The following is a 14487-nucleotide window of genomic DNA, read 5'->3' on the forward strand; positions in this document are numbered from 1 at the left end:
TTGGCTGTTTGTTCAAGACTTCTTTGTAACCTGTTGATAAAAGCCGTAGGGATAAGCTCATGATGACTCTGTCTACCAAGTTGACCGCAGTTGCAGCTGCTGCCGGTGCCTTGTTTCCCATCAACGCTGCTGCTCAAGCTTCAGGCCCATACGAAGCAACATGGGAGTCAACCGACAAACACAACGCCTCACCTGAATGGTTTCGTGACGCCAAATTCGGTGTTTACTGGCACTGGGGAGCCTTCACAACCCCTCAGTATGCCAGCGAATGGTATCCACGTAACATGTATGAGCCAGGCTCAGACCAACGCAAACACCATACCGAGACCTACGGACCACCCGAGGAATGGGGCTACGCCAATTTCATCAATGGTGCTGATGATCTCAAAGGGAACTTTGTCCAGTTCAAGCCCGTTCTTAGCTCAAAAGGCGGCGAGTTTGATCCCGAGGCTATCATCAAAGCTGTCAAGGCGTCAGGTGCAAAGTTCGCTGGCCCAGTTGGCGAGCATCACGATGGGTACTCTATGTGGGACAGCAAGGTCAATGAGTGGAACTCTGTCAAGCGAGGTCCCAAACTAGACTTGGTCAAGCTATGGGCGGATCTTGTGCGCAAGAACGGCATGAAGCTCGTAGTTGCCATGCATCAAGCCTACAACTACAACGGCTTCTATGAATGGGCGCCAAAGACCAACGACACGAGCTTGAAGAAATTACTGGGGCAACTCTCACGCGACGAATCAGACCAGCTATGGTTTGACAAGCATAGAGAGATGCTGGACCACGTGCAGCCTGACATCATCTGGAACGACTTCTCACTCGACAGTCCAGGCTACTGTGCTGACTTTAATGGCCCATGTGCTGTTGCTGAGAAGAAACGGTTGGAATTTCTCGCGTACTACTTCAATCGCGCTGTTGAGTGGAACAAAGAGGTCGTTACGACACATAAGCATTTTGACGTGGGATTTCGCGACACGTCCACCGTCAGTGATTATGAGCGTGGTGGACCAGCCAACATTACCCGCCCTTACTGGTTGACAGATGATGCGATCAGTGCTTCAAGCTGGAGCTATACAGTCGGCATCAAGTATTATTCCTCCAAGGCCATGGTCCACTCGCTGCTTGACCGTGTCAGCAAGAATGGCAACATGCTGCTCAACATTTCGCCAACTGCAGTCGGTGTTTTGCCTGACGAGCAGCTCAAGGTCTTGCAGGATATCGGAGACTTCCTTGGGCGCTATGGAGAGTCTGTCTTTAGTACCCGCGCTTGGGATATTTATGGTGAAGGCCCTAACCAAGTTACTGGCGGTTCTTTCACGGCACCTTTGCAGGGCAACAGCAGTGACATTCGCTTCACACGCAACAAGGCTGCTGATGTTCTCTACGCCACGGTTCTTGGCTGGCCCGACGATAAACACGTCTCTATCAGCAGTCTTGGCTCCGATGCCTTGGTTGACCTCAAGAACCTGAAGTCTGTTGAGCTTCTCGGCGACAAGGCTGGCGAATACGAAAAGGTCTCGGATTGGAAGCAGTCTAAGGATGCTCTAGAGATTTCGCTGCCAGCTCAACCAGCCGACTCACTCGCCTATGTCCTCAAGTTGACCTTTGATGGTGGAATCCCCGTCCCCCAGCCCAAGATTGGTGCCTCTGTGTTCTCTGCTACTAGTGCGACCGGTCGGGGTGTTAGCCTTGGGCTCGGTGACTTCAACGAAGAGTTCTTGACCGAGGCTGGACTGAAGCCTGACGCTATTCGTTTCATTCGTGTTTCTTCTGGTACTAAGCTAACTGTGTATTCTGCGGGTGATTTGTCTGGTGATAGCAAGGAGCTCGATGCAGGCGAACACAAGGTTGATGAGGGGTCTGTGGGATCGATTGCGATCTCCAAGGCTTGAGAAACGAATGGCAAAGACCTGGCAGTGCATAGCTAAGAGAAAAATATTTGTATAAGGATTTACTATAAATCGAATCATCCACTTCAAATTGAACTACTCGATTTGAGTGTAGCGATTATGTTCAGCGAGACATCCTATTGTGCAGCGACATAACACCGTATAAGCAGCCGGAGATAGACACTGGCTGGTCTATAAAGCGAACAAGAGGCAAAAAGAACAATGCCATTAAAAAAGCAGTTTCAAGAAAAAGATAACCCAATCGACGCAGGCCTGATTCGAACAGACGCCTCCGAAGAGAATAGATTTCTAGTCTATCGCATTAGACCACTCTGCCACTGCGCCTTAGCTGATTGGATAAGCACGCATCTTTCAACACTAGCTTATGACGATATAGCAAAGCCCGGGTTGAATTAATGAGAAACAAATCAATTACTCGAAAAGACACTGAAGTGGTCGCCTGCCTCCTTGTAAACAATCTGAATCTAAGAACACGGGATAATTCTGGCAAGATAAGCCTCAACCCAGAAGTCGCTCATGCTAGCCAGATCCTGCACACCCAAAATTGCCAAAGCCTGACGCTTTTCCAACTGCATTACCGACACATTGTTTCTGAAAGACCCCGGTACGAAATCTAGCTGTCCACTCACGCCCATCATCTCCAAGGCCATAGGTGAACTTCCATGTGTCAGGTAGTAGTGCGCAGCCTTTGACCTCCTTCTTGAGCTCCTCGCCATGGTCTGAGCTTGCCCAGCCGTGGCCCCATACCCAATACTCGTTGAAGGAGAACTTGTACGTGCTGTCGCAGCCGGCCTGCTTGCCGTATCTGGAAGGCGAGCGCAAAGAACCAGGGTATACTTCATAGGTAGCGTCACCAATGATGGTTTGGCCACCGCCTTTATAATTGGAGGGGTCATTATCGATGCGGTAACAGTCATCCACAGTCATCATGAGGTATTTGACACAATCACTAGCGCTGTCCCCTTGATCCAGGCTCACAGACAGGGTGACCTTGTTCGGTGTATCAATGTTGTATGTGCGTGAAATTGCGGAACCTTGTTGGCGTAGATCACGCCAACTACCGACCTCAGGGCAAAACTCATTCTCGATCAGACGCTTGACTTCTTCCCGCTCAACGTACTTATCGCTTTCAAGGCCATTGCACTTAACGGCTTCTTTGGGGTTATTCTCCTCTCGCACCCCGTTCCAGAGAACGCGAATGCCGGGGTACCGCTCCCAACTGGCTGCATCCGACTGAAGGTAGGCCTTGAGATTCTTCACGAGGTTCCCGTCGCTGGTATCAAAAGGGACTTCTTCGTACGAGAGAAGGTTGGCGATCTCGCCGGCGACTTGTGGTCCGGCTGTGTAGGCTAATGTTAGCTGTAGGGAATTTTGGGTGATGTCGATAGGCATACCATATGATGTTCCTGCTCGTTCAACTGGGTCTTTGCTGTCTTTTGGCAAGCAATCGATGGGATCACCAACTGCATGTAAAGTTACATGAGCGCCACCTTTGGAAAACTCGGACCGATTCCCCGTGGAATCCACCGAGCCCACCACGATCAGTGGCATGTCCGGCCCTTCCATCAATGCGGGATACTCATCTACATCAGGTTCTTCAAAACCTTCATCGATATTCCCAGATATACAAACTAACGGCACGTCCTTAGCGAATAGGCCTTGGAAAAGCTTTCTGAAGTCTCGCAAATTGTCATCTTCCCAGCCTTGGCCCATCGTCAAAGACATTGTAACCACGCTCTTCTTTCGACGCTCAGGGTGATCTTCCAAGTCCGCTATGATAAGCTCCAGCGCTGCTTCAAATTCTGTAGACGTGACTTCGTGCATTCTAACAACGATAAGCGTGGCTTTCTTGGAAACGCCAAAACGAGTCCCAAGTGCCTTACCGGCGCCACAGGTACCATGTGAACGCATGTCTTCGTCGTTCTCGTCCTCGTCATCGTCATCAAACCAAGGCTTGTCTCCATTTTTGATAGCCAGGTTAGTAAGAAGGTGTTGCGAAGCAACATTAGGGAATTCCTTCTTGAGTAAGCCACATGGACGAGAAAGTCTTTTATTCCATGGAGACATTACCTCGCTCTGTGCCTTGAAGGCTACGCCGGTTTCAACATAATACAGGAAACTCTGCCCGCCACTGTGGTTTTCATGCACATAGTTCTTGAGGTCTCGCAATCGTGGGATTGTACTATACGTCGAATGAGTGACCAAACGAGTGGGTTGATAGGTCAAGACACATACCTTGGTTGACTGATAGATACCAACTCCGTAGGAGCACCTGCTTGCGTTTCATACAGGATCTCCTGCTGTGCCTGAGGTTCTAGGCCGTTTGTGGATTTTAAACCGAGGCGACATCTCCTCCCTTTGTGAATGGGTCGGACGCCCTTTACTCCGTGGATAGCCTTAACTTGCGCTACTTGTTCGTTGGACAAATCGGCCCTCCATTTGTGTAATTTGCCATCTAAAACACTGATAATTGGATCGAAATTATGACCTCCAAGGAGCCTTGCGAGAGAGGCGCCTGTATCGGCACACTGTTCTTGGTTTTCACGGTCAACAGGATCTATCACGTACCCCCCTGCCACGTATCTGCGGTTCAGATTGTGGAGGTTGGGCTGCACGGACTTGACACCGTCGAGGCTCTCGGCTTGAGACACTTGGTCCCTGGATAAGTCAGCCTCCCACATATAAATACTTTCCTGACCAATCATCTGTGCCTCAATCTGGGTTCCAAATAGTAGGTCAAGGGAACTATTAGTCGCTTTGCATTGTTCTTGATTCCCAAGATCAATCGGCAAAATGATGTATCTTGCCTTGCCCAAGCCTTCTTGTTGCTGTAAGATTGTAGTCTCGTGAGTTGCAGGCTCTATCCGTACAGCACGCTCGAAATCAGGGCGTCGTCGGATGGCTGAAATTTCACCGTGGGATGCCCTTATCGTATTTGAGATTATGTGCCCATCTATCTCTACCCAAGGAGAAAGATGATTGCTTATAAGAGCATTCTGGATGCGATCAACGTTCGTGTTGGCATTAGGACTTAGGCGGAGGAATACAGTGTAGAGCAATCCACCACGATCACAAGGGCTAGAAATGGTGTCATTCGTGTCAGCGGCGTTTGATACTGAACAGAGTACCAAAATCAACCACGGAAAGAGAAGAATGTGCAGAAACATGGTGAAGGATGAGTTTTGTTAGCTTGTATTTCTTGCGTGATAGCAGAAAAATGATTTAATCATAGCAACGCTTCGGAACTCTTATACGGGCGGCTGCCAAATATTGCTGACTTACCTGGGTTCGTCTGGCATGGTCTAAAGTCAGTTCAAGATGAGCTGTGGTGCCTCGGTAGTTGTGAAAGTGATAAGCGAAGTGGATGGAACGAACCACTAGCTAATCTCGTACCAAGGGCGCTCGTTATTTATGCTCCCCCATGCACAGAGATTGCAAAGTTTAATTCGCCATCGGGCGCTTCTCGGGCAAACAATTAGAGGTCACACGAATAGAATTGGTTACTAAAGCTTATGTACCACTCACCGCGGCATGCGTCATGGACTCATGGCCGTTCCCAGTTTCCAAGCAATCAGCAAGTACAATATAAACAATGCGGAATGGCATTCAATAAGATATAGTAGTTTGGCTAGATTAAACAAAAGTGCTGAGCAAAATTGCCAATTCGTGTTCAAATTGGTATTGTCCGGCCGAGGGCTCGAGTTTCAGGGCGATGAAGACGAATAATATAGAATCTCACTAAATAAAGTTTAAAATAATAGAGGGAGCTCATCGCCGATAAGTGCTAGGCCAATAGAGTTCGCCACAAAGAGTCTCTTGTCATCTGTACCATGTACCATCATACAGAGTCCATACACGGCCAAATGATATATCGGCAGTCCTAGGTCGGGACTTGATATCTTTCTTTGCAAGAGTTGTCTGTATTCTTTGATAGTGCAAAATATTTTATCTTCTAATGTCGACTTCTGGGAGGTCTTGCTACTTTCTTTCCTCTCATCGGCACAAAGACTGGCAGGCTTATGTCAGGAGTTGAGTTCAAAGCACCAATGAATAAAACAGGGAGGACATACTTTGTGAGAACGCTTTAAAAGTTCTTCCATGTAGGCTGTCGTTTGGCAATCCAGACGCCTTATGTGAGAACAATTTGCCATGGAATTACGAATAGCAAGGCTGACATGATTTCTTCAATATAGTTGAAAATTTATAGAGTGATACTAAGTGATCATTTGATATCTATGTGAAACAGAAATTGGCATCGTTGGTTCCTGCCGACGGATACACCAGCTCATCCGCCATCCTGACCGACGGGCTTCGGTGACGAAATGTGACCCTGTGGAACAACGGGACTCTTTTACCATACACAGCTGTCCTCGGAGGCATTTTGATGATCTACGACATTGTAGGATTATGCCGTGTGAATGAATTCCGCTTCTGTTACATGGTGCTGATGGTAGAATTAATTTCTTCTCCAGTGTTATCGTTGGACAGGTATACTCTGCCAAACCCTACCTAGGGGTTTGGACGAGTCTTCCAAAAGGAGCTGCGCGCACCAAGCGAACTTCAGTGCTTTCTTTAAATTACTTTTATTTAGCAACAGTAATTGGACAAATGTTCTTTGATAATAAGAGCCAGCTCAAGTAATTCTGATTCTTCTATCATGAAAGTGAGCTGGTAAGCTGGACGGTATGTTCTCTATCTGTATTACCTGTGGTTGCATACATTCGCCGGATGTGGCCCGGGACCGGGGCCACGCCTCCCTAGCGCGGCTGTGCGGACTGAAAGCACTCCTCCAACGGCTGCAGCCTGTCCCATTTCTTCTGAAGACAGCAATGCCATCCAGTGACAGATCCTGCCATCTTGCAGTAACTTTGGGGTTACATAGTCCCCAAAGAGGTCCCTGAGAGCAGTACCTGTGGCTTTGCATTGATCTTGATCCTCAATTCCCACTGGCTTGATCATCCTTCGCTTCCTCAGTACAGATTTTGCTGAATTTTTGAGAAGATACTGGTCTAGAGGAACTATAGACCTGACGCCCTCGATCCTTTCAGCTAACGATACCTGGTCTCTTGTTGAATCGATCTTCCACGGCTTGACCCCATAACTTCCAACGTCCTGTGGTTGCACATGATCTTTGAAGATTTCTTTGAGTGAAAGATGGGTAGTGCGACACTGATCTTTGTCTCGGCGATTTAGAGGCCATACGACGTGGCTTTTCTTGTTTGAGCAATCGTCATGTTGAATGTCTTCCTCAGTAGTTGTTGCTTCAATAGGTGTCACGCGCACTATATCGGGGTGGCTGGTGAGCTTCTCTGCTTCCTCCGTCGTCGCTTCGATAATATTGGACTTTAGATCGGCACCGACGCTTTCCCAAAGGGGTAGGCTGCCGCATTGGAGAGTTGCCTTGATGAACTCCACCACCGTGACATCATTAACAGGTCTGCTGAGAAAGATCAGATACAGGTGCTTGACGAAACCAGGCGAGTTTCTGCTTGTTCCATGTTAGTAAGAGTCGTTATGTATAGTTTATGAAGGTAAACGAGGGTAAGATAGAAATCAATCCGGGCTTCTGTAAATACAGTTGGGGTTCTTTTTCTGGATCGACGAATTGTCTGGGGCACACCATTGCGAGATTCAGTGCAGTAATTAGGAAGAATATTGAATACTTACCTCGAATTTCCTTCTGACATGATGTAGAAAATGAATGACAAGTATTGGGTTTTTTTGATTTATTGCTCTGCGTCGTCTTCCTGTAAAGTTCTTTAAGCGAATTGTCCACGGCGATGTGCAACACGAAGGGTCAAGTAAGAGCTTTTGAAGGGGAAAGAATCAGAAAAAACATCGTCATTAGTTGCAAGTGGCTCTTCTCCTCTTAATAAGAAAACGTTTGGTCTAAGGTTTCACAGAGTGGGCGTGTACCCCGCCCAGATAGCTGTGAACTTAGTCTTGGTCCGCAAGTCAAGAGTGATACAACTCATGGGGCAAAGAGGCTCTGTAGTCATGAGCAACAACTGTGTTTGCTCAGCACCGTGGCTCATAGGCTATGACTACCTGAAGCCAAAGCAACGGAGCGTTCGGGGCTTAAAGGAAAAAACTACTATTTGTCGACTTTTATTAACCTTCAGCTCTTAGTGGAGGCGAAAAATAAGGAGTGGATTCATCTAACTAGTCACACGACCTAACTTTGCGCGACACAACCTGGGATCTAAAACTTTGAGAACGGGGCAGGCAGGGAGAAAATCCTCTCTGTCTTTGGTCGCATATAATGTCCCTTCTCAACCAGTAATGGAAACTTATTTCGAGCCCATCACAACTCTGATCCGATCTTAGAATAAGGTATAATGGCAAAAGAATAACTATCTATCCCTTTTCCCCATTTTCCATCCAAAGATCAATCTTTTCTGTTCCCTCTCAGGGTCATTCTGGACTCCATCACATCCAATGGCCTTCATTCCACGCTGCTGGAATACTTTTGACTCGTGGCGCTGTCTTGGTCATGCAACTGACTGTAGTTCATCTCGCACAAATGGGCGCCGAGATTGTACATCTTTATAGATCATCAACACGACAATAAGGATTATTGCAAAAGCCATTTGAATGACATATCGTGTGGCGACGTGCATCGGGATATCGGGCTATCTGAGCCCGGCCAAAACTTCTCGAACCAATGGTGAACAAGGGTGAGAGTATTCAACAACGGGTCCATGTCCGTCACTCCGATGACCCATTTTGTTGAAATAGCCGTGCCTAGTAATCATTGGGAAGGTCATAAGTGCCGTTATTCATGTCCCTGGTGATATTAATGCCAAGCCTACTTCCCCACAATCTCGGGAGAATTGACGACGCGGGGTTGTAGCCTCTCCAATTGAAAAGCAGCGTTTATGAACATCATCTTGGCAAACAAGGGGTTCCAAGATCAATTCATCAGTGCCAGTTTACCAGGAATACGCAGGTGAAGACCTGGAATACGATCCTGTGAGAGTGAAATCGGTAAGATCTGCAATGTTCATAAGTAATATGCCTTGGAATCCCTCTCTCGTTGCTCAATCATCATCATCTCTTGGTTCGGAATTTCTCGCTCACAATGCATCTATACAGGATTGTAGTCATTTTTGCAAGCCTGATGTCGGCCGTTTCAGCCCTCACGGTCAAGTCCACCAAGCAGTGGACAATCGGCACCGATGTCCAAGGCTCCGAACGACTCAATGGCGTGAGCTATCAAGAAGATGCCCTCATTACCTATGGGGACTATCAATATGTTACTTTTTACGAGACTGCCCCGGCGGGTTATCTCAACCATTTCGTGAAGGTGGGACGTAGAAAGGTTTCACCTAGTATCGGCGACTGGGAGTTCCTCGCTCTCGATGACTATACCCAGAAGACGATGGATGGCCATAACATGATCTCTATGGGTATTTCGGGGGATGGAAAGATTCACCTCAGCTTTGATCATCATGTAAGTTGAAACCAAGACTGGGGATCCTCTCTGACTCTTGAAGGATGTCCCGATCAATTACCGCATCTCGAAAAACGGTATCGCAAAAGACGTTCCCTCAAAATGGACCTCAGATCTCTTCGGCCCCGTCGTCCATGACCTTGTTGGGTCCCAAGGACCTTACTCGCCACTGACGTATCCTCGATTTGAGCCTTTGAGCAACGGTGACCTTCTATTAGAGTTTCGAATTGGCCAGTGAGTATTGTGATCTTGTCTTTGGGCGCGTACTGACAACCGTAGGTCGGGGTCGGGCGATAGTTACATCCATCGCTACAGCGCATCGACTGGGAAATGGCAAGCTTACGGAATGTACATCCAAGGTGACGACAACAATGCGTACATCAACGGAATAGATTACCTGGATGGAAAGTTGTATACCTCGTGGACTGTCAGAGAAACACCGAATGCTGACACCAATCATGGTGTTTATTTTGCCTACTCGAATGACGATGGCAAGACATGGTTCAATACGAATGGTACCAAGCTGTCGAAACCCATTTCAACATCTGATGACAGCACCTTGATCTGGGATGTTCCTCAGAACAGCCGTATGGTCAACCAGGAGGGACAGCTTATCGACATCAAGGGCCGGTTCCATATTCTGATGAGAGACCTGTTGTCTGGAGAGCATCTGTATCAGCACTATCTCCGGAAACCTGACGGTAAGTTCTGTCAATCTCCCTTTAATCAACATCGCTAAACTTTTACAAGGAACATGGACCAAGAATGCCATTAACCCCTCCGGCCTCAACGGGCCTGATCTGTACGACCCAAGAGGCAAACTTGCTGGCGATGCGAGCGGCGAATACTTGTTCAGCTTGCTCCCTGATCCTGTCAAGCAGTCAACTGGTATTTATGTCGCTACCGCATCAAAAGATTTCAAGGACTGGAAGAGTCTGGCCGAGATCCCGAATACTTCGACCGAGCCCCTCTTTGATAAGACAAGACTTCATGAATCGGGAGTTTTGAGCGTGTTTGTAAGACAGGCGGGTGGATTTCCTGATCGCAAATTACAAGTATGGGATTTTGAGCTTGACCTATAGTTATATACATAAGCCAACTGGTTTCTCTGCCTCTTGTTTCATTTCAGTAGATTATATCTTGTTCCTGCATTCGTCTATGCCTCATCTCCGTGGCAGATTGCGCTACTGTTCGTCAGTGAAGTATTACCTTTAATGCCTAAAGCTTAAGACGAATTTCTTTTTTATTCAGAGTTTACTATGATCCCCGTTTTGCTGAGCTATTGGCTACTGGCAGGATAAACCCATTGCTGCCTCGGATCTTATGTCAGATACCGGAATACCCCGCTCCGAGCGGATCATTTATGGCCAGACCAAACCAGGTTTCACTGAGAAACAAGAAATAACAAGAATTTTGTATCTTGTCTTTCCCATGAGACAGACGCTCCTTAAAATGCAGGCACTCATTCAGAAGCAAATGAAAAATGCCATCGCGCTGAGAAAGCCAGCGTCTGCACTTCCGTGGCGACCCGACGAACCCTGCAGGCAGCCTTTGTACAGGTGGAGCAGCAACGCGGATGAATGGCAGCCACTTCAAGCATCGGAGCCCTCACCAAACAAGTCCAAGGCGACCAGACTAGCAGTTTACAGCTGGAATATCGATTTTATGCTCCCTCATGGCGACAGCCGGATGAACTCTGCTTTGAAGCATCTGGAAGAGCTGAGTCGCCAGCATAGAAATGACAACAATACGGCGGTTGTCATAAATATTCAAGAATGCGTTCCATCTGATTTAACTCTCATAAGCGAGAAGGATTGGATCAGAGACAGTTTCTACAGAACTGATGTTGATACTGCGAACTGGGCTTCGGGCGCTTATGGTACGACGACGCTGGTTGATCGCCGACTTGATGCCCTGTCCTGCTTTCGAGTGCATTACTCGGCGACTCAGATGGAGCGCGATGCCCTCTTCGTTGACGTAGAAGCATCTGGCCAGATAGTTCGACTTTGCAACACTCACCTCGAATCACTTGCAATGGAGCCACCACGTCGCCCAGCCCAAATGCAGCTCATCGCTTCACACATGCACGCCGAGGACATTTCGGGCGCCGTCGTGACTGGAGACTTCAACGCCATCCAGCCATTTGACAGAACCCTTCACACAGACAACAACCTCGAAGACGCGTATCTCAATCTCGGTGGCACAGAAGGCGACGGTAGGGATGATAACGAAGGGTATACATGGGGACAGCAGGCTCTACCAGAGCTGCGACAGCTATTCGGTTGCTCGCGCATGGATAAGGTGTTTTTCTGTGGCGATGGACTTGAACTCTTGGGGTTTGAGAGATTTGGTGCTGATGTTGAGCCGGATAAGTCGGAGGAGGATGTTCGGAAGGATCTGCTCTCGCTTGGCTTTGAGAAGCCGTGGATCACTGATCATCTTGGCGTCAAGGCAGTTTTTGAGATCAAGCATTGAACGAACACTGTAGTTATCTCATCCGTGTCAGCACAGTTAGACATCAACGAACAGGCAAACTGAGTTCCCAACTCCCGAGTCACGATCACAAATCGAGACATAACATGAACAGTGTTCCATATTCGTAAGCACATTATGATGGAGATGCTCGAGAGGCTGAGAGGGTCGCATCTCTCAGGCACAGTCGTTGTAGTGGTGGCAATCTCCACTAGCGATCTTACACGGCTAGCTTGGCCAGGTTTAGCGGGATGCCCTCACTGTCAGCACTTGTCACCGATTAGTTCAAGCACTACAGTTCGTCTCATGCGAACCAGCCAGTTAGAAAGAGCTTATACCGACACTTTACCTCGTCGTATTCGTACGTTGCCAATCTCCTGAAGCTATAAAGTCTGGGGTCGTGCGATCGCTTAAGTTCTCTTTTTACTAGTGAAACCACGATATTGACTCTCAATCGCCATGGCAAATCCAGTGCTGGAGTTACTATCGCGGCCAGCCATTGCTGCGCCGCTCATTTTGTTAGTGTCATACATCATATACCAGCTTTTCCTAAAACGTTCCAACTTACCTGACCTACCAATCATCGGTGCACGCGAAGGCGACTGGTTTCCCATTTTACAAGCCAAAATTCGCAATTCCCTCGATGTCAAGGCCGCGCTCAACTCGGCGTACATCCAGTACAGAAACCAAGCGGCTATTTTTCCCTTGATCGACGGTGGAAACATTATCTATCTTCCACGATCAGATACAAAGTTCGCCAGCGAGCAGCCTACCAATATGCTCAGCATGCATGAATCGGCACAGCAAGATTTGCAGACGGACTACACTACCATGGATCCATCCCTCACGCATGATCCTATTCATTTGGAACTGGTCACTACCACGCTTACCAAAGAGGTCGGAAATCTCATCCCAGATCTCGCTGAAGAAATCGAGCATTGTGTCAGGAAACAGTTGGGCAGCAGCACAGACTGGTCTGAAATTTGCATAATGGAATCTGCGCAAAAGATGCTCAGTGGTATCACCAATCGAGCATTTCTTGGTCTTCCGCTTTGTCGAAATGAAGAGATGCTGAAGCTGGGCATCGCGTTCGCCCAGGATATTCCACTGTCGTCAATGATGATGAAGTTATTCCCGAGCTTCGTTAAACCGCTAGTTGCGCCTCTTATAACCCGATCCAATAGGATTCACACTCGCGAGTTTGAGAAGATCCTTGAACCAGAGATCAAGGCCCGTCTAGAAGAATACGATTCACAAGATGAACACACCAAGTCCGATCGGAACGATTACTTGCAGTGGTTGATTGAGCAAGCTAAGGAGATCGGTAACCCGAAGAACTGGCAGGTCAGCGCGCTGGCTCAACGTGTTCTGCTACTGAACTTTGCGTCCATTCACACTACGACGTTTGCAGTTACCCATGCTCTTCTTGACATTGCTTCATCATCTCCCGATCTTATATCTGAACTTCGCGATGAAGTAGACAGCGTGCTGAAATTGCATGATGGCAAGTGGAACAAACGCGCCGTTGCACAGCTCGAAAAGCTCGACTCTGCAATTCGCGAAAGCCAGCGCAAGAACTCCATCGTCTCAATCGGAGTTTCCCGTACCGTCGTAGGAGAAAAAGGTGTCACTTTTCCATCGGGTACGCACGTCCCCAAAGGGCTAAGAATAGCCGTACCAGGGTACTCGGTACTGCAGGACAGTGAGATCTACACTGAACCTAAGACCTATAAACCACTTCGCTTCTACGATGCGCGACAGAACGAGGCAGAAGAATATGTCAAGAGTGCGCGTAATGCTCTACCGACTGCGACGCAGGATTTCTTGGCGTGGGGACTCGGTCGGAACGCGTGTCCGGGGAGATTCTTTGCGAGTAACGAGATCAAAATGTTGCTCGCTTATATTTTGCTGAACTATGACATTGAGCATCTGGCAGAACGGCCACGGAATACTTGGATTGCACAGAACAGGATACCTCCCATGAAGGCGACGCTGAGGATAAGGAAGATGCCTCGATCTTAGGAGGCATTAATAATGTAGTATTGCAGATGAAGGATGCGAGCACGAGAAAGATTCGCTTATTCTGGACCATAGAAAATCTCCTTCTCACTGTTGATTTCCAATCCCCAGATTTCATTTGTGTCATGATCTTCAACCTCAACCTCGCCATCGGTCAACTCTTTGAAACTGTCAATCACTCCCTGAACCCACTCAGAGAAATACTCATCATCTTCGGAACTCGTGTCTGGGCTAACCAGTGCTGCTTTGGTGATCTTGAAACCATGGTCCTCCATAGCTTTGGAAACGGCGTTAGACATAGCCGTGGCAGCTTCATTCCCCTCTTCAGACTCGCTGATATGGACCAAGAAGCGGTCGGGTCCATCGCATCCAGTTGGGTACTCTCCCACAATAGCAACTCTAATGCATGTACAGAGACCGCTGGTAGACAGGACAGTGTTTCCTTTAGCGCAATGCCACTCGTTCATGTCAACGTCTGTCTCCTGGGCGGCCATGGCGATAGCTGGGTAATAGAGTTGCTAGATAACATATTAGCATGATGCGCATAAGGTGCCAGACCGCTCATACCTTGAAAGTGCTGTAAAATACTGAAGATTTGTAGACTTTATGGCAAATGGAAAAGATTAAGAGGAGAAG

The 14487-nt window shown here is 47.9% G+C and overlaps 5 protein-coding genes and 1 non-coding gene across 6 annotated transcripts; 3 read left to right on the forward strand and 3 right to left on the reverse strand.

The window, feature by feature from the left end:
• Positions 1–62: 62 nt before the first annotated feature.
• On the forward strand, positions 63–1946 carry FOBCDRAFT_170603 (alpha-L-fucosidase-domain-containing protein; the record flags this gene model as incomplete). The annotated part of the gene is made up of 1 exon (XM_031192474.3): positions 63–1946. The coding sequence occupies one exon, from the start codon at positions 63–65 to the stop codon at positions 1887–1889; it is 1827 nt and encodes a 608-aa protein (XP_031031320.2). The 3' UTR covers positions 1890–1946.
• A 203-nt stretch (positions 1947–2149) lies between these two features.
• Positions 2150–2231, reverse strand: FOBCDRAFT_t274. Its single transcript has one exon. It is a non-coding gene; the product is annotated as a tRNA-Ser (tRNA).
• A 179-nt stretch (positions 2232–2410) lies between these two features.
• Positions 2411–5194, reverse strand: FOBCDRAFT_192128 (peptidase S8/S53 domain-containing protein). Its single transcript, XM_059608719.1, has 6 exons — positions 4606–5194; positions 4143–4362; positions 3978–4089; positions 3302–3923; positions 2735–3247; positions 2411–2626 (listed from the first exon to the last, which is right to left on the reverse strand). The coding sequence occupies exons 1-6, from the start codon at positions 5072–5074 to the stop codon at positions 2427–2429; spliced, it is 2136 nt and encodes a 711-aa protein (XP_059466183.1). The 5' UTR covers positions 5075–5194; the 3' UTR covers positions 2411–2426.
• Positions 5195–6608: 1414 nt separating this feature from the next.
• On the reverse strand, positions 6609–7594 carry FOBCDRAFT_281309 (uncharacterized protein; the record flags this gene model as incomplete). Its single annotated transcript, XM_059611599.1, has 2 exons — positions 6609–7392; positions 7575–7594. The coding sequence occupies 2 exons, from the start codon at positions 7592–7594 to the stop codon at positions 6609–6611; spliced, it is 804 nt and encodes a 267-aa protein (XP_059466184.1).
• A 1238-nt stretch (positions 7595–8832) lies between these two features.
• FOBCDRAFT_170607 (Endonuclease/exonuclease/phosphatase) lies at positions 8833–11906 on the forward strand. Its single transcript, XM_059608462.1, has 6 exons — positions 8833–8894; positions 9003–9360; positions 9404–9594; positions 9640–10061; positions 10111–10415; positions 10819–11906. Exons 2-6 carry the CDS (start codon positions 9028–9030, stop codon positions 11833–11835), a joined length of 2268 nt encoding a protein of 755 aa, XP_059466185.1. The 5' UTR covers positions 8833–8894; positions 9003–9027; the 3' UTR covers positions 11836–11906.
• A 546-nt stretch (positions 11907–12452) lies between these two features.
• FOBCDRAFT_233530 (cytochrome P450) lies at positions 12453–13948 on the forward strand. The gene has a single exon (XM_031192480.3). It carries the CDS (start codon positions 12610–12612, stop codon positions 13852–13854), a length of 1245 nt encoding a protein of 414 aa, XP_031031326.3. The 5' UTR covers positions 12453–12609; the 3' UTR covers positions 13855–13948.
• The last annotated feature ends 539 nt before the right edge of the window (positions 13949–14487 follow it).

Source organism: Fusarium oxysporum, chromosome XI (assembly GCF_013085055.1).
Source record: "Fusarium oxysporum Fo47 chromosome XI, complete sequence".
NCBI classification, from domain to species: Eukaryota; Fungi; Ascomycota; class Sordariomycetes; order Hypocreales; family Nectriaceae; genus Fusarium; species Fusarium oxysporum.